Source organism: Calonectris borealis, chromosome 2 (genome assembly GCF_964195595.1).
Source record: "Calonectris borealis chromosome 2, bCalBor7.hap1.2, whole genome shotgun sequence".
Taxonomy (NCBI): Eukaryota; Metazoa; Chordata; class Aves; order Procellariiformes; family Procellariidae; genus Calonectris; species Calonectris borealis.
The window spans coordinates 5,887,578-5,905,969 of NC_134313.1; the positions used below are offsets into that span (position 1 = coordinate 5,887,578).

General features: G+C 42.6%; 1 protein-coding gene across 10 annotated transcripts in view; it reads left to right on the top strand.

Moving 5' to 3' along the window:
• TRAPPC9 (trafficking protein particle complex subunit 9) overlaps window positions 1–17,147 on the top strand; it is a 542,043-nt gene extending 524,896 nt beyond the window's left edge. For all 10 annotated transcript variants that reach the window (XM_075141098.1, XM_075141106.1, XM_075141101.1 and 7 more), the window contains 2 exons: window positions 6,249–6,472; window positions 13,915–17,147. In XM_075141098.1, the coding sequence (XP_074997199.1) occupies window positions 6,249–6,472; window positions 13,915–14,094 (404 nt within the window). In that variant the 3' untranslated portion in view covers window positions 14,095–17,147. The remainder of the gene's footprint in view (window positions 1–6,248; window positions 6,473–13,914) is intronic.
• Window positions 17,148–18,392: the final 1,245 nt, after the last annotated feature.

Below are 18,392 nucleotides of genomic sequence, written 5' to 3' on the forward strand. Positions count from 1 at the left end.
TCCCTGTTTTCAGGTTGGTGCCCCTGTGTTCGCTGAAGGTCTCTGGGTTGTTGGTACTTGCAGGAAGCTGCACTAGTTTGTTCATATCTTTTCCTGTATTTTTTATTCATCCCCATCCAAGGGACCTAAAGAGGAGCTGAACTCGTCAGGTTCCTAGGGGTTTTGGATCAGCAGGCTCTGCGTATAAGGGCACTTTCTAGGACAGGACTAGCAGTGGTTGACAAGGTGAGATGTTTGTGTAATTTGAACCTGTTACAATACAAGCATCTGTATACCTCTGTGCTCTGTTACTGTTGACTGCAATGAAATTATGCAGGGGATGGATTTGGCCCAGTATTGTGTCAGTATAACAGTGAATGAACACGAGGATCTTATTCCAGGTTAAGATACTCAGGTTTGGTGTGAAGAGCAGATCCAAACCACATACAGAAGATTTTATGCAAATAGCTATGAGGCTTTCGTGTTAGTAAATAACCACTCAGCGTTTTCATGATGAGAGTGACAGGGAACACAGTTTTTCTATTATAGAAATATCTTTTGTATGGATGTATTCAGCTCTGAAAATACTGCAGGACCTCGTAATGGACAAACAAATGTAACCAATGCTATATCTCTATGTGTAAATAATTTGCATGAATGGTTTAGAAAATGAAAAGGAACTGGTCTACATGAGGGAGAACAAGTGGGAAGAGGGGAAACAGAAACAGTGTTTAGGTTCATATATTGGAGGAGATAGATAAGAAAATTCAAGGAGCCTGTTGTCTCAACAGAACACCACGTGTTACCTGCCAGCTCCTCTAAGCAGCCAAGTGAACCCCAAATAACAGGCTGCTAAAACTGTTGCTGACCTGGCATGCAGCATGAGAGGAGGGACAGGGAACTTGCTTGTTTGGAGACAGGCAGGATCAGCTTGCTCTGCACACAGAGTTTGCCTGTAGTACAGGTTTTTTTTCTCCATTCTGATCTTTCTTCCATCTGCATAATATATAAGATCAGAAACGGACAGAATTGTTCAACCTATTTCTAAATGAATTATTTTAAAAAAAAAAAAAAAAGAATTCTGTTTGCATTGTTAAGTTCCTTGCAAAATCCTGAACAAACATTCTTGCAGAAGAGGACAGGGAAAAAAAAAAGTTGTTGTTCCAGACAGAATGACTGGCCCTTTTAGGGCAATTAGAAGTAAAGCTGGCCTGGGCAGACATTTTAATCAGCACTTTAGGTTTGGTGAACACAGAAAAACTGAATCATTCTGTGAGACTTTCACTGCAGCAACTCTGGCTTGGGCTTTTGGTCTTTGGCTTTCCTCCATCGAAGTACCTGATGGGCATTATCTAGAGCCGTCACCGTTGTTGCTGCTCCTCTCCCCCCCTCAGACCACAGCTCTCCCAGTTCACAGACCGAGATGAGTAAAACTAGTATTTTGGAACAGCTGTAACAGCATAAAAAAATGTCTGGTTGACTAAAATTTCCCTAACTATCACAGTACAGCTGAGCAAGGCTTGCTTTGCTGGGCTTGAAGATCTCTTTTACCTCTTATGGAAGATGTATTTACTCATTTGGGCATCTCTTGCCTTGAGTTTTGTTGACCTATCTGTTTGTGCAAAGCCATGCCTCCGTGAGGTGTTTGCTCAAAGTCTCGAGGCAGATTCCCAGCTGCAGCGAATGGCAGAGACCAATGCATCTGCTTCAGTTCAGGATTCAACATCAAATTTAAAAGCAAATATCCAATGGAAATTTCTCCACCCCCCCCTGTAAAGATGAGCACAAACACCCTGCCTTCCTCTGCAGCCTGTTTTTTAAAATCAACCCAAACTTGAGTGAGGAGAGTAAACATTGCTGGAACGTGCATTTCCACTGAGATTAAACATGTATTTATATGCGGCTTTCCAAAATTAAACTTTCACAGTGGCAAATAGGGAGTTGGGCGCGGAAATGCAATTAGCCATGACTCAGGCCTCTTGACATGCTCATTGATGGGCCAGTGAGTTGCGAGTGCTCACACAGAAACTTGACAAAGTAGCAAGAACAACTCAGCGTGTGTTAACATGAGCAGAGTAAATAACACAAAATATTAATAATATTTGGTATTCATTTCCAAACTGTTCCTTTGGGTGATGTAGACAGAAGTACACCTGGCAGGTGATGCTAAATGATATTTTTCTTGTGGAATAGTGGTTGTCTTCCCATTAGTAACATTCATTCCCTTTCCTTGAGTTTTGAGATCCTGAAAGACAGACACTATATGAAATCTGATGTGTTATTTTCATATAATGGTCTCCCAGCCATTGTGGTGTCAATAAGCATCACCTATCAACTGGCCATGAAGTAGTTTTTCCAACTAAAAGGTGAATTCATCGAGATCTCAAAGGGCTTGGCTAAGGCCATCAGTGAAAAAGCAAGGCTTTCCAATCACCCTTCTCACCCTTTCTTTCAATGATCTTAAGGGTCTTTTCCAACCAAAATGATTCTATGATTCTCAGTGGCTTGTATCATCCTCATCCTCTGCCTTCCAAAACGTGTCACGCATTTTCTCCCTTGGTACAATAATCACTTAGAGAAGGTCCTAGAAATAAAATACCCTGCACTTCCTCAGGGCGGTCCCGTGCCTGTTCACGGGTGCATGGCAGAGACTGTGTCTTTCCTTTTTTTGTGGCTATCAAGCATGGCAGGGTGATGTTGGCACCCAAGGATGCCAACATAGTGGACCTGTGTAGGGAAATGTACAGGAAAGGAGAGGGGGAGAGAGAGGGAAAAAAATAAAATAAAAAAGCAGCATTCTGGTGGCGTATTAAAGTACTTAAAAATTATTTAACTTTTAATTAGAAGGAGATTGCTAGGTCTTTGTGCTTTTTTTGCCCTGACAGCCAGAGTTTATGCTTCCACCTTTTTTATGTAATTTATCTATGCTGTTTGCATTAAACTAATTTTCTGAAATACTGTTTATCTTGTATTTGAGTCTTTGGAAGGTGGAGATACGGCCACCCCTGTCTTCTGTGCTAGCGACTGTGTCTTCGGAATCAGAGCTACTGTATACTGAAGCCAATAATGATTCACTCTCACAGCAGTGGTGTGAGCAGTCTCAGCTTTTATATGCCATCTGTGTGAGTGAGCTGAATCTGCAGAAATGGGACCCTATACACATGGCTTTTCCTCTGTTCATGGATGAAAATATTAAAGCAAATCCGTATGGTCCATGAGATGTTTTCTGTGTCAGGAAGGGAGTAAAACTGCCTGTCAAACCAAGCTGTTCTCTCTGATGAAAGGGGACTGTTTTTAAACACTCCTTTCCATAGTATTTTGCACGCCAGCCATGTGTGTTTTCTCATCTGACATCTCATTGAGATCCTTGGCTTCAGTACTGCAAGAGGGAAGGGTGTGCTGGGAGGGAAGGAAATAATCTCTCAATACGTACCCAAGCACGTGTGCACACACATGGTCTTAAATCAATCTTAAATGAGTTGAATTTTTTTAGGAATACGAAAGAATATTAATCTGGTTGAGCCAGACTTAATTGCTTCCCTTGTGTTTGGGTTTTCTCTTTTCACATGAAGATATTGGGAAGCAATGCTCTGAGCTATTATTAGATACAAAGGTGGAGACAGGGGGCAAAGGGTTCATTTACAATTCCTACAGCAAAGCATTGCATTTTAAAGCTAAAAAGCAAGTTGATGAGCAGCTTGAAAATAAAGATTCGTCCACTTAGCTTACTGAGTATTTCTGAAGGTTCATGCAGGTCTGGGGAGCTCACCGTTCTCGCAGCTGTAAGACCCGCTGGCTGGAGGAACCAGAAAAAAAAGATTTTTAAATTTTTTTTTTTTTAAATGAAAGCACTTACCTTGCAGGGAGAAGCTGGAAAACATAAACTGATATAAAGTCATGAATTGATATAAATGCATTTCTTTTGAAGGAAGCAACTGGACTTCACTTCTGTGGCAGGAGGCTGGGGAGCATAAAGATTATACACACACATTTTTGTGTTTTGAAAAAGTCAAGTCAGTTAATCCTACATAATGGGATACCATTATAACCACTACTTCACCTCCATGATCTTTGGGCAATCCTGCAAGAAGCAATTTGGTCATGTTGGGCAGAAGAGCCCACAACGTTAGTGTGCTATTGCAAAAGAAATCCAACGCCGAACAGGTTTTCTAGCCCTTTCCTAAAATGCAATGGTGATTATAACTTCCTTTCCCAGAATCACAGAATGGTTGATGTTGGCAGGGACCTCTGGAGATCATCTGGTCCAACCCCCTGCTCAAGCAGGGCCCACGACTCTGTCCAGACGGCTTTTGAATGTCTCCAAGGATGGAGACTCCACAACCTCCCTGGGCAACCTGTGCCACTCCTTGGTCACCCTCACAGTAAAAAAGTGTTTCCTGATGTTCAGAGGGACCCTCCTGTATTTCAGTTTGTGCCCATTGCTTCTGGTCCTGTCACTGGGCACCACTGAAAAGAGCCTGGCTCTGCCCTCTTTGCACCCTCCCTTCAGGTATTTATATACATTAATAAGATCCCGCCCAAGCCTTCTCTTCTCCAGGCTGAACAGTCCCAGCTCTCTCAGCCTTTCCTCATATGTGAGGTGCTCCCGACCCTTCATCATCTTCGTGGCCCTTCATCGGACTCTCTCCAGTATGTCCATGTCTCTCTTGTACTGAGGAGCCCAGAACTGGACACAGTACTCCAGGTGTGGCCTCACCAGTGTTCCCGTTGTCAAAAACTGGGCACCTCCTTTGGAAAGGAAAGTTTTGGCACAGGGACTGTTCCAACTGGGACACCGACATGGGTTTTGGATAGCTGCAGCTTGAGCGCTGCAGGTTTCTTTGTGCTCACTCTGCCAAGCCTCTTCTATCTGAGACTTGCTGCTGCATTTGGGGAGCTTTGGTCAAGGAGGGGTTTTCATCTGGGTAGTTCAGCTTTGCCTCTGGAATAAATGTCCCTTTCTGAACTTGTTTCTTCTTTGGCACTAGCTTTTTTTTTTCCCCAGTTGCTGCGCTAAGGCTTGTTCAGTTTGCCAGGCTAAAGGGCACCGCGAGAACATGCATCATTTTGTAGTTTTTCATCTAAGGCAACAAAACAAAAATAAGTAAAAAAAAAAAAAATCACTTTGGTGTAAAATGTTTTTTTCTGTGAAAGCTCCTGAAGCATAAAAATAGTGTCTTTTCTTGAAGAGGGGATATTACTAATGTAAATCCGATGCTGTTGGCAGAGGAATAATATGCTGTATGTCATAAGGCAAGCAACTGAGGAGGAGCTGCAGTGATCGAAATGCCTCATGGGCATATGAGATTGTGGGGATAGGTATTCACACAGAGGATGCTTTCTTACATATGCCCAGGGCTTTCTCTTATCTCTGAACATGAACCCATAGTGAAATAGAAATGTTCCTGTATTAATAGTGGATCGGAGATAACCCTCATCTGAAAAAATACAGTAATACTGCACAACTGGGAACCCTTTCAGAGCAGGGAATTGGACTAGCGATTTCATAGTGTGTTGGTAATGAAACATTTTGGTTCTGTATAAGCAAATGGGCAAGGTTAGTGGACACATTACTCCGGCTGTCATTGTCCCAGCAGTAACCAATTTAGAGGCTTTATATTTTCTGCTATCCCAGTAAGGGAAAGAAAAGTAGACAGTTAAAAATAGAAATCCCAGAATGAATTAAAGCGCAAAGAGTGAACAAGCTCGTAGTACTGCTGTGTAATTTTAAAATCCCTTTTTTTCCTTATAATCTGGACTTTAATATATGTACTACATTGCAAATTCTGGCAGTCTCTGTCCTGCTCCAAAAGGTCACCTCCATACAGGAGGATTTATTCTGGCTGTAACATGTGAACATGGGCATCCAGCCCTGGATCTATCTAGCTACCATTTGTATTGATGATTCTTGTTTGTATTTCCCTTCACCTGATGCTGTTGCTTTGCAGGAGAAGCACGAGAAGCATGTCTGTGGCTTCGGCCTGCAAGGGAGGAGGTTAAAAAGATATCTTTGGGTGCCTGTGTATAGATCATAATTGGTTTTTTTCATAGCTTTTTCAACAGCTGGTTGAAAACTGGTTGTTGCAAGTAGTTTCCCTCAACACTACCCTACACAACACTGCAGGCTTGGGTTTTCTTTCCTGAGGTTAACCGTCATGCGCTCTTGGTTTCTTTTAGGTTACTTTTTCTTGTTAAGTTTCCTATCAAGGTTAATACCGTTCCTAAAGCAGGAGTCCAACATAATGTGGGATTGTTTTCTTGATTTGCAGATATCCTCGTTGATGGGAAGCTTTGCGATTGCGATATCGTGGTGGACTGCAAAGTGGGGGATCCCATCCCGCTGGAGGTGAAGCTGACCAACTGGAGCAAACACAGCGTGGGGCCCTTCGCTCTCACCGTGACGCCTTACCAGGATTACCAAAATGGGGTGCACAACTATGAGCTGCAAGACGCTATCACCTTCGTGGGATCCAACACCTTCTACATCGATTCAGTAAGTCTTTCTATCAAATGGATTACGATTCTGGATGACGTGCGTTTGCGGAAAAGGGCTTCATTATTCAATTGTGCGTTTTAAGGCAGGTTAATTTTTGGAAAGCACCACGATTATGGCAGCTATTGCTAAAGGTGCTGCTGGGTTTGGGGATATAGAATCATCTCTCTGAAATGGTTTAGGGCTGTAATTTCTTATTATGTAAACCACTAGTAGACTATCAGAGACAGTAACTTTTGGTCACTCCAGATCTGACTAAATGTGAATGGGTAACCTTGATAAAATGTTTAATACCATATTGCCAGTCCCTTGAGCCATCCAGTGCAGCCTGCAGTAATAGATTTTAAATAACTTTTTCTCTTTGGTCCATAAGAAATATCCCCCAGGCTGAGCCAAGGAACTCAGCAAATCAGTTTTAGTCAGCTCCTGAGGAAATGCAACAGACTGCAAAAAGAAAATGCTAAACATTAATGACGAATATGAGGAGCTGGTTCATTTCCTTGTCGCGTAGCATACTCTTATAAAACCATAAAGAAAAATAGAAAACATTCTTAAAATGGGACAAAAAAATTCCCTTTTTAGAACAATTGAGATTTTGATTTTTCTCTCAAATTCTTTTTCAAAAATTTCAAGTCTAGGAGCTTTTGGCCTCTAAGGCAAAACACTGAAAATACGGATAAAACTACTCTCTCCCACATCCTTCCCCTAAAACCAGCAACAACAAAGAAACAGGAACGCAAAACATACGGACAGTACTGCAGAGTGGAATAAGCAGTATTTCTGGTAACTTATAAAATAAACATGAAGAAGAGGGTCAGCGTTTGGGATAGTGCTTAGGACCTTTGCTTAGGTCAGCTCTTTGGATAGCTAATAAAATGTACCTGTCAAAACTGAATATTTAAGTGAACCTTAGTAAGAAGGAAGTTAAAGGTTAACCACAGGGATAGTCACCATGCATATTTTTCAATTACGCATCATGGGAAGAAAATATTTCAAAAAGCTAATGAGCACGGAATACACCATCAACCTGAATTTTAATGGGGGATAACTATATTCTTAGCTGAATAATTTAAATATGTCAACAGAAATAATCAAGAGATGGCTTTCTTTGACTCTCTTCCTGACAATGTGGATTTTTTAATCAGAGTGGCAGTGTTTGGATGCCCAGCTGCCGAAGGGCCTGACCCTCCAGGCTAATGAGGGAAAAGGGAGATGTCAGCGTGATGTATTCTTACCTTCTGATTGAGTCTCCTATGGGGCAAGAAGTCAGGAGGTCACATCTCTTGTGCCTGCCCAGGCAGCCTTCTCATACATTACGGTCCCTGCTTTTGCCCCGTTTTTCAGTATTGTGACATTTCTCCTGTAAACACAGTCCCTGATAAGTTAAAAATAGAGTTGTTTTCCACTATTTGTCCTCCTTTTCATCCAAAAGGGTGAAATGAAGAAAATGTCGGCTCTTAGACAAGAAGTGTTATATTTCACGGTATGTAGTATTGATACTTGTCCTACACAGGCTCCCAGAGAAAATGCTTAGTCATATTTCTTTGAGGCATAGAGCCCTGATCATGGAAGAAAATCCTTCAAACGGTGTATCTAATGCTGTCAGAGGCCCTTTCATCCCCTGTAATAACTAATTCAGTAATGGAAAAAAGATTTCAGAAAGCCACACCTGTTTTGGGGACAAGAAGAAAGTCCTGGTTTGTGCATTTGATGCTTCAGGGAAGAACGAACAAACTCAGAATTGTGTTCATGCTCTGAGTTTGGCAGAAACTCAGACAGATGCTGGTTGAGAAACGGAAGCAGCTCATGGTTGGTGAGACGAAAGAGAATTAGAGTTTCTCTTTTTTATAAGTGAAAGCTGAGACACCGGACCAGATTCCCTGCTGGTGTAACTCAGTGCTGCTCTGTCGAAGCTATTAAACATGTGTCCATGATTTTTATAAACCAAGGTCACGGGCACACAATTATTTTGCTTGTTTAATGGAGGTGGCTTGAGATGGTGCCATTTCCCAGCAGCTTGTTTCTGCCCCTCTGCAGGAAGATGCTCCCCTCTTCCCCAGCAGACCCAGAGGGAGAGATGGTGTGGGCATTTGTTTTCGTGCAAAGTTGGCCAGTTTAGCAAAAACTGCATTCGTCAGCAGTTTAAGCTAATTGGGCTGACTTTACACTGACACCGGCAAGGAGGTGGTGACATGATTTATTGCACTGCCGAGCTGGGTGGGAGGAAGGATGGAGAACTAGCGTATGGTTTGGCATATCAGTAGTGCATGGTCAAGAACAAGTGGGAGCATCAGGTATTACAGCAAGAGAAGGTACTTCTCACGCCCTGAAAATTTGGCCTGTTGTCATGCTGATGCAGAAACTACGACGGTATTGGAGCTCAGTTGAATGTGGTTTCTTTGGGGGGAAAAAACCCCAAACCCAACCCCCCTCTGCTTTCCTAAATGTTCATTTCATACTAAGCCTGATACTCAGCAAATCACAATTATTTTTGTTTCCAGACTAAAAAGTTTCAAATCTGCTATCTGGAAGACAGGGGGTATATACAGGAATTTTCAGTGTGCACATGCTGCTTCGCAGTATGAATATAAATTGGTTAAAGGGTAAAAGTCATGCGATTTTGTATTGCTCTTTCTTGCAACTTGAAGTCCAGGTTAGATGATTTATCTTAGAGGTAATGTAATGAGTGCTTATGCACCTTTTTGTGCTCTTACTTCAATTCAATGCAGCAGTCTGGCTTTGTGTTACAAAGTCTGCTGGGATATACTACTTCAAAAAGCAAATTCTTTTACTGAAAATTAAAAAGGTTATTGAGGTATTTGCATGCATTTTAAATTAAGTAAAATTTTTATTTTTAAGCACAACTTCTAATTCGGTTAACCTTGCCTTTCTATGTCTGTATTTAACAGAAAAAGTGACTTCATCAGTTATCATTTAGATAGTAGATTTTTTTTGTTCAGTGAGGGGTTTTGAAACATGAGATAACATGGAGGACCCCCACCTATTAATACATTGCATTGAATTATGTTTTACCTTAATTCACAACCTGAAGTTTTAGCCGTGTTATTAAAAATTCTTAATTCTTACCAATGTTTTGGGTTTGACTAATTAGTTGATCAGACAGAGTTGCTTCTTGCCAAATTAAAAACAAAAAAAATTATCTTCTTTGGAGATTCCTGTAACTACCAGCGATTCATCTTTCCTTGTTGTTCCTGCTTTTGCCATTACAATTCTCGAGCAGGTTTTCTTCCTGCGTGTGTTATCACACACTAGCTCAAGTGATTGGTAGTGGGAGATGAGGAGAAATTCATTAGTAGCTGGTCATTTTGAATCGGCTCAGAAGCTATGATGAACATTTGATCACTCCTGGCAAGTCCTCTGTGGCCCATCTGGAACAAATTAGTTTTCTTGGCACTGTTCTACTCGCACTGTAAACTCTTTGGGGCAGTGAACAGTAGCTGGCACTAGCCCTAATCTCCAACTGAGCTCCCTAAGTACTACAGCAGTATAAATAAGTAGTAATTAGTTCTAAGCAATCGCAGTCCCACATGGTAGCCTGAATCGGGGAAGGATTAGGATGGAGCTAGAAACTTAACTTAATTTTTCTTCTATCTCAGTGGAACAGAGGAATAATATGGGCATTTTTTGCTTGATTCTTCAGTCATTTTTTTCTGGAGTAGAAGCTTCCCATCTTTGGTTTCCACGATTTGGTGGAATTTTAGTAAAATCTGTTTCACCTCTGACTCGACTCAGCAAGCATGTATTCAACAGCATCCCAGATTGGCACAACATACAAGCCGGTATCTAGGTGGTGACACTACCAGACCTGTGTGCTGCTAGATCGAATGACAATACGAATTTGGCCTGGATCAGGCACGAGTATGTGATCTTCATGTTTCTTGTAGGTTAGCTGGATCATGCGTTGCAGTCGGCGGGATGGTGTGTACTGTCAGCTACGGCAGGAAACGTCTGACTTGTGTGCACATCTGAACAAGTCATCCTGAGCTCCCTTCACAGGCAGTGGAGAGCTAGTCATCAGGGTTGATGGAGTTTAGGGGATGTTTTACCTCATTCTGCATTTGATCAGATGAATCCTTGTGTTGAACAGCTGGCTCAGATGTGGACATCCACTTTACAGACATTTGGGTGGATTCAGTTCCAGACTGAGACATCTGAATGAATAGGTGTTACCATGGGTGTTGGCCAGCTAAGCTCCCATTAGTCAATGGAGATGGAGTCTGCAGCTGGTGAACCTGGCTTACACTAACATAGACACCAGGGCTGAGATTCAGTTCCCTAAAAGTAGGTGTCTACCATCATTTAGGTGCTATGGGTATCCCACCTGGCTTCCACCTACTGCCAGAAATCCTCCTGTAAATCATCCTGTAAATCCTGCCAGCCCTTTGCAGATGTCTCAGTGCCTTAGGTCATCCCAAATGTCACGAGGTGCCTATATTTAGGCAACTGTATCCTGACTCTATAGGCTGGCCAGCTAGACCATTCTGTGTTTGCTCCACTGGCTGCATTGGCTGGATGTCCTCTTACTGTAGTAGGAGCTCGGATACCTAGTGTGCAGAGAGACACCTAAATGTACATCGTTTAACCCCAAAATTAGGCCTGTGCCCAGTATACCAGTTGAGTTGGATCTGGCCCTCTACTGACCTGACTACTGCTGATGTACTTGTGGTCTTCTGGGGATGTTTGTAGGCAGCCCCACTGGAGAGGCAGCCTTACTTCCCAAAGGTAGTTGCTATTTTGGAAGAAACTTCCTGTAACTTCTGCAGAGCCACTTGCATCTAAACAGTGCAAAGGTTTCAAGCTGCTTTTGCTTCCCTGTTTCTTCCCCAAACCACAAGTGTTGATTAGAGTAGTGGTTGCAGAAGTGGTCAAACAGATGTGGATAGTCCCCAAACCATGAACGTTGCTGTCTGGTCTGTGCGTACTGCGCACAGGGAGATGGGCTGCAGGCAGAACTGGACATAGACCACTACCTGCCTCGCTGGCTCTTCTCACTTCTGATGAAGAAACCGATGACTGGTGCAGAGACTTGTGCTGTAAAGGCAGGAGGAATGAGCAACCATGTAGGCAGAACTTCAGCCGAGTGAAAAGACTGTGTTGATGCTGATGTGCCTGAAGCCACTTTCCTACTTGTCAAGGGCTCTGATCAATGCTGTTACAGATATTTCTTCACGGTGCAGGTAGATTAGGAAAAATGGACTGGGAGCTTGAGAAAGGTATGGGTCCTGAGGAGGCTTCATTTGCTGTTTGCCTCCACCCATTGCTTGCGTTAGTGCCTGCCTCTGCCCTCCTCTGGATGCAAGTCCGCATCAATTCCAGTGAGGCAGAAATAAGGCAGGCAGCCCTGGGAGGAGGGGATGGAAGCAAGAGGGGAGACTGCTTGTGTTGTTCTGCATGTCCAGACTCAATGCCAGAGGGCAAGAACTAGTAGGCAGCAAGGAGGGGAGATGCCAAGGACAGGGGTCAGGAGAACAGCTGTGGCTGCTCTGATCACTCATGGATGATATGATGCCCATACAAGTTTGCTGTAGGTCAGCAAAAGTGCTCAGCACCAAAGCCAAAGGGAGCCTGGGCTCTGCCAGCTCTGACGATGTTGCTGCTTGTGAACAGCCAGGCCCCTGGGCAGGAGCAGCAATTTAGGGAGGTTCAACAAAGAAGTCTGGTACCCCAGGGGACTATACAGGGTTCGTGTCTGCTGGCTGAAGGACCCAGCAATGAAGGTCCAAAAAAACCTAGAATAGGAGAAAACGGAAACAAACAGCTCATTCCCCTCACATCTGAAAGCTACAGAGAACCTTCCTCACTGGAGGTGGTGTCAGGCAATTTTCAGCTCTCTGGCATATTCTTGAGGTGCTCCACACCTCTGGAAACTTTTTCTAGTTGTTCGCCTCCCCCCTCTCCCCCACCATGGTCTAGTCATCATCCTTGTTCTGGTCTTCCTATGCAATGGCAAGATGCCCTTCAGCAAAGGGTGTCCATAGACACTTTCCCAGTTAATACCCCATTATTGATGTCCCAGTTTACCATATGACCACATTTTTTATAGTGGGCAAGAATCCTGATAACCTGTCTCAGAGCCTTAGCCTCATCCCTTCACTGTTCCAGGTGGTAATGTCCCATCGGATCCTAGTGATGTCCCTTGCAAAGGTTTTCTCCCCCTGAATCCAATCAAGTCCAGCACATCTGGACATCTCAGTGCTTCTGGATCCAACACCAGAGTTTCTGTTGTGGTTGGGCTTGGGTCTTGTCTTGGCTGACCAGTGGTATGTCATGCTGTCATTTGAAATCAACGCTGGACTCTGATGTAACATGATGGACACTCAGGTGTTTGGAGATGACGGAAGAAAGGCCCATTACCAATGAGTATTCAAGTAAAAAAGAAAACACATGGGCACAGGCCTACCCGTGAAAGTAGGGATGACCCCATGAGTGTGTCTTGAGTTGATGGTTTCAGGGTCCACAGAGCAGGAAGGAACTGCTAAGATGGTCTTGGCTGAGGGAAGACCAGTACTGAGGAGCATCAGGTGCCCTTTATTGGGTCTTTTCTGCTGTGATGAAGTTGCCTTTTCACAATTTTTTGAATAAATTCCATCCAATGGAATGGCTTTGTGCTGATTCTGTGTTTTGCATCTGCAGCAACTTTAACCCAATTCTAGGCACCCTGAAACTGGATTTAACATCTTGTGGAAGAAGATATTAATTCAAACATTATCACATGCTGCGCAGTTGTGGGATTGTTAAAGTTAGAAATTACTTAAGTGTCTTGCTGAAATGATGGACTGAGATATATTATTTGTTGTAAAGATATGGATCGTATATGGTTTTGTGATGAAGGGAGATATATAAATGTAGAAACAGTGTGAACTCTGTATTTAATTTGGACAAGTTAAATCAGAGTGGCTACTTTTCATGGGATGTTTCTTGCTAAACTTGATTATTTCAATGATAGTGAGTATTAAAGATTCCTGATTAGAATTTGCAGTCAGATTGTGTCTGAATAATAAGTGGGGATGAATTTAGTTATTGCTAAGTTGTTAAATGGTGTTTAATCATGTATTTAACATGAGTTCAGAGACCTTTAATATAGATGTTGATAAATGCAGTCTAAGGAGAGATTTTGGGTGACCTCTGTCTTAAACCACCTCTGTTCTGGAATCAGTGACTCCTGAAGATCTGTATTCTTGTTTGAGCTGTGCCACAGCTTTGCTGTATGAGAGAATAATACAGGATTTAACTTTCAATGCTCTAGTTTTACCATTTTTAGAATAGGGACAAGATCTTTACTCCTTTTTGTGTGAGGGAAACACTGAGTTGTGAATCTAGAGTACTTTGAGATCATTTGAAGGAGCTACTGAATTGCTAAGTGCAATTATTTTGTTTTGTTGCTGGTTTAATTATACTGATTTTCACGTTCTCTTTTCCAGGTGAAGCCGACCAAAGACTCTGTGTACTTTGGAGCACTTCTCTTTCTCTACACAGGTGATTTCTACCTGAATATCAAATTCCATGAAGACAACTGCAGCAGGGAGCTGCCTCTCTCCTGGTTCTGCCTTCCTAGTGTCCACATCCGTGCAATGGAGCCTATGGTCCAAACGAAGCTGTAAATGTACTGGGTGCTATTTGATTAACCACAGTGCACAGAAATGCTTGGCACATCCTCTGCTTGACCCCAGCTTGTTTCTGTCCAACCCCAGGCCACAGTCCCTACTTTGGAGGAACAGCTGAACACTTTCTGAATTGGCTGATAGTCATTTGGGCAGCTGCTTTAGCTAATTTCAGAGAGAGAGAGAGAGAGATTATAACTATGCTAGAGTTTTCCTCTGTTTCCAAAAAGCCTTTGAGATTGCTAATATATGCATTATACTTTCGTATACTCTATTGATATCAATGGGTTTGAAAGGGTCTCGAGGGCTGAATTTAAGAGGGCTGTATTTAGGAGGGCTGAATTTAACCATGTGTTTGAAGGTCTCCATTCCAACTTGAATAATCCTTTTTTAGCATTTTTGAACAAGAGCTGTATATCTCTTTGAAATTCCTCCTGGCTTACGCTGGACCCATGGCATGTACCCTTGAGGTGTAGTTCCCTCTTAGATTTGTTCACAGGCCTGTTCTTGTTCACTTGTTTTCTGAGTATTTGGTGTCTTTGGTAGTAAATAGCAGTAGTGATGCTTTTTCCTGTGTTACTGAAAGAAAGAAGAGCAAATGTGCCTCCAGTTATTCTCTTCCTCCCCTGAGCCCAGTGCCACTTGCTCCTGCTAAAGTCACTGCCTTTAGTTTGGTGGATCTATGAACAAGAAATGAAAGAAGGCAATGAAGAGCTAAAGGGTTTTGTGCTTGAGAAAGGAAATAAGCCAACTTTTGGGTTGCCTAGGGCTTGCCTGTGATTTTGGGCTTTCACAGTTCTATTTTATACAATCACAATTGCTTGAAACATTTGCAGACGCTTAAAGAGCCACCAGAATTAATCAGCTGGTCATTAATATCACTTTGCATGAGTTTTTGCAAACTAGTCTGATCAGATTTGTCATGCTAATAGACTGGGCTTGATTATGTGGTTGTTTTTTTCCTTCTTTTCTTTAGAATGATTAAGTTTAATTATTAGCCAGTTAAGGCCATGGAATTCCTGACCGTAAAAGTAGTTGATGAATGTTCTGAAAATTTAGCCTGTTGTCTTTCAGAATAATGTTTTTGTATAAAGAGACCAGCATTTACCCCTGTAAAGCAGGGAGATATCTTAGCTGTATGATTAATATATTATTTCACGGACCATATGTTTCAAACCTGTCTCAATCTTTTCTTAAATTTACAGCCTGCAGCTCTTAAATTTGGTGGTAGTATACTTTCGGAGGTGGATACACCAAGCCATGGCAGGGGAACTCCAATTCGCTCCAGTTAGCTCTATACGTGCTAAATCTACATGCACAACCTCTTTGCAGATTTTTTGTTTGTTTAGGCTTCATCCAAATGTGGGCACACCACTTCATGCCTGACCTGGTCTGTCCTGCTCATCCTGTGGAGCACTAGCCCAGACAGCTCATTCTGGCACTCTGCACCATGGCCAGTTGTACTTTTAGATGTGACTGGTGTTTTCCCTAGGAATGACAGTGCTCAAAACTCAATTCATTGCATGTTTGCAAATGACTGTAATGTATTCATCCTAAATATATTTGTAATTTGAGGGAACTATAGCTATAGCATGGTAGCTATATTTCCAGTGTATGCAGGGTATTATCTCTAAAAAGACTGTATTGTGGCAATGTTATCAGTGTTTGCTCTTGAGCTGTGGCTCTGTGTACAGCTTTGAATGCCAGAGTGGAAGTCTTCAGTCTTAAACTGATGGAAATCTGAGACCGACTGAAGATTTACTTGCAGCGATACTGCTCTGTCAGCTGCCAGCACGCAATGTCTGGTAAGAAAACTGTTCCTTAGACTTGCACGGTGGTTCTGGGCCAGAGACACCCATGGCAAGAGGGTTCAAGCAGCTGCGTTGGGCATGTTTTTGGCGTTAGTGGTGCTCGGTTGACCAGTTTGCGACATGAGGCAGAATTCTTTGTCACTACATAGGCATATACACAGAAAAATAAGATCCCGGGAGAGCAGGAATTAAACCAGTTAATCTTCTCCATAAAAGCTTGCTTTTGACATGTGTCTCTGTACTATGTTACACAACACTGTTGCAGTGAAATCCAAATTGGGTTTCACTCAGTATTCCCAGCAGGTAATCTGCAGATGCTAGGAATACAACTAAGGCTTTGTAAGGACCACATTGCATTTGAAACAAAAATATTGTGAAGCAGATGCTGTTGCAGTCAGGATGCTTCAGCTTACCCAGCTAAGGGATCATTTCCTCATTTATTTTTGAGAGCGTTCTCTGAGAAGAGCGGATATTGTTCTGTGAAGCCCATACTGGGATGCAACACCCCTGTGCCCTTTACTTAGACAGGATCCTGATCCACAGCCTGCTGAAGCTGTTGGAATGGGAACAGGTTTTATTATAACAAAAGCAAGCTGCATATTTCCTAGGTTTCCAATATGCCATTATAAATCTGCCATATGTGCTCATAAATATAAGTTCTTCTGTGTGAGCCGACCCTCGATGATCTATCTGTTCATTATATAGTAGACCACTCTGTCCTTTGTCAACTTTGATGCTTAGTTGCTTTTGGCATTTATGATATCTTTCCTAATTTTCTCACTCTTCTACTTGTCTTGGTGAGAGATATGGAACACAAGAAATTCTTCCTTCTGGGGATCATTTGTGACTTATCCAGAAGGAGAATATTTAAGCGTCAGCGTAATTTGGAGAAGGGTGAGGGGAAGGTACTTGAAATGAGAATACTGCATCACCGGGATTGCTGTCAGGATTGGTCCTTGCAGTGCTTGAAAAAAGGATGATACTTTTCTGATCTCCTCTCCTTTTCTGGAACTGAAAACTTGTTTTTATTTCTCTGAACCACCCAGCTATTATTTTGAACATGAGCCAAACTGCGCATTGTTACACAGATGTAAATCTGATATGATCCCACTTGGTTGAATTAAATCATTCCTAATTTAAATCACCATTGCTGAGAGCAGACGTTGGTCCAATATATGTATGCATTGGAGAAGCATAAGTTGTGTAAATTTAACTGTCTGAATAAATACTTATCTTGTGTTATTTACGCCTCTGCCTGTCTCTTCTGTCTATAATTCTTGATAGTGTTCCTGTGTGTTTTTACTGGTAATAATAACATAACTCTTGATGCTGCATTCTGTCTCTGAAAGAATGTATTGACCCTGGAACTGAAATTTCAGCTTCACTCAAACTTTCTCTTCCTAGATGAACTCAGAGCTAATGAAAGATGTGCGCTCCATAGTGTGGCTCCTGTGTCAGTGTCCATTAACTGTCAGCTGAGGGGAAGGGGATGCACTCACGTGAAAGGTTACTTATGCCTCAGTATCCTAATATTGACAATGGGGGTGGTGAAACACTGGCACAGGTTGCCCAGAGAGGTGGTAGATGCCCCATCCCTGGAAACATTCAAGGTCAGGTTGGACGAGGCTCTGAGCAACCTGATCTAGTTGAAGATGTTCCTACTCATTGCAGGGGGTGTTGGACTAGATGACCTTTAAAGGTCCCTTCCAACCCAAACTACTCTATGATTCTAAGACCCTTTCCATCCTCTACAGAAACAGCCCAAAGGATGGAAGGAGGACCACTTTTGGAGGTGGTATATCTGGGAAGACTGACTGGAAGCACTTGTTTTGTGTGCACCATCTGATGTCCAGCCTTGTTTGAGCTGCTTCTTTCAAACAGTCCTGAGGCTCCTGTGTTTGGGTTCCCAATCTAGAAGCTCTCGATAGGACGAGAGGAAATGGCCTCAAGTTGTGCCAAGGGAGGTTTAGACTGGACATTAGGAGAAATTTCTTTACTGAAAGAGTGATCAGGCCTTGGAACAGGCTGCCCAGGGAAGTGGTTGAGTCACCATCCCTGGAAGTATTTAAAAGACGTGTAGATGAGGCGCTTAGGGACATGGTGTAGTGGGCATGGTGGTGTTGGGTTGACGGTTGAACTCGATGATCTTAGAGGTCTTTTCCAACCTTAATGATTCTATGATTCTATGATTCCATGATTACTTATTGTCCCTGTGTTCCTGATTCAGCAAGATCTCTAAGCATGTGTCTAATGTTAAGCACATTAATAGACCCACTGATTACAGCTAATTCAGTCTCACATCTGCCTGGGGAACTTGCTAAACCTGTGTCCAGATGTACAATCTGCATCTGAACCCGCAAATTTGAGATTGAGGCCCCTCTCCCATTACGTTGCATGGGCCATCACCACTGGCTCCCAGGAACCCTGGTACAAGGAGAAGACATTTCATCAAAACCTGGCACTATCATTTTAATACGTGAGGGACAG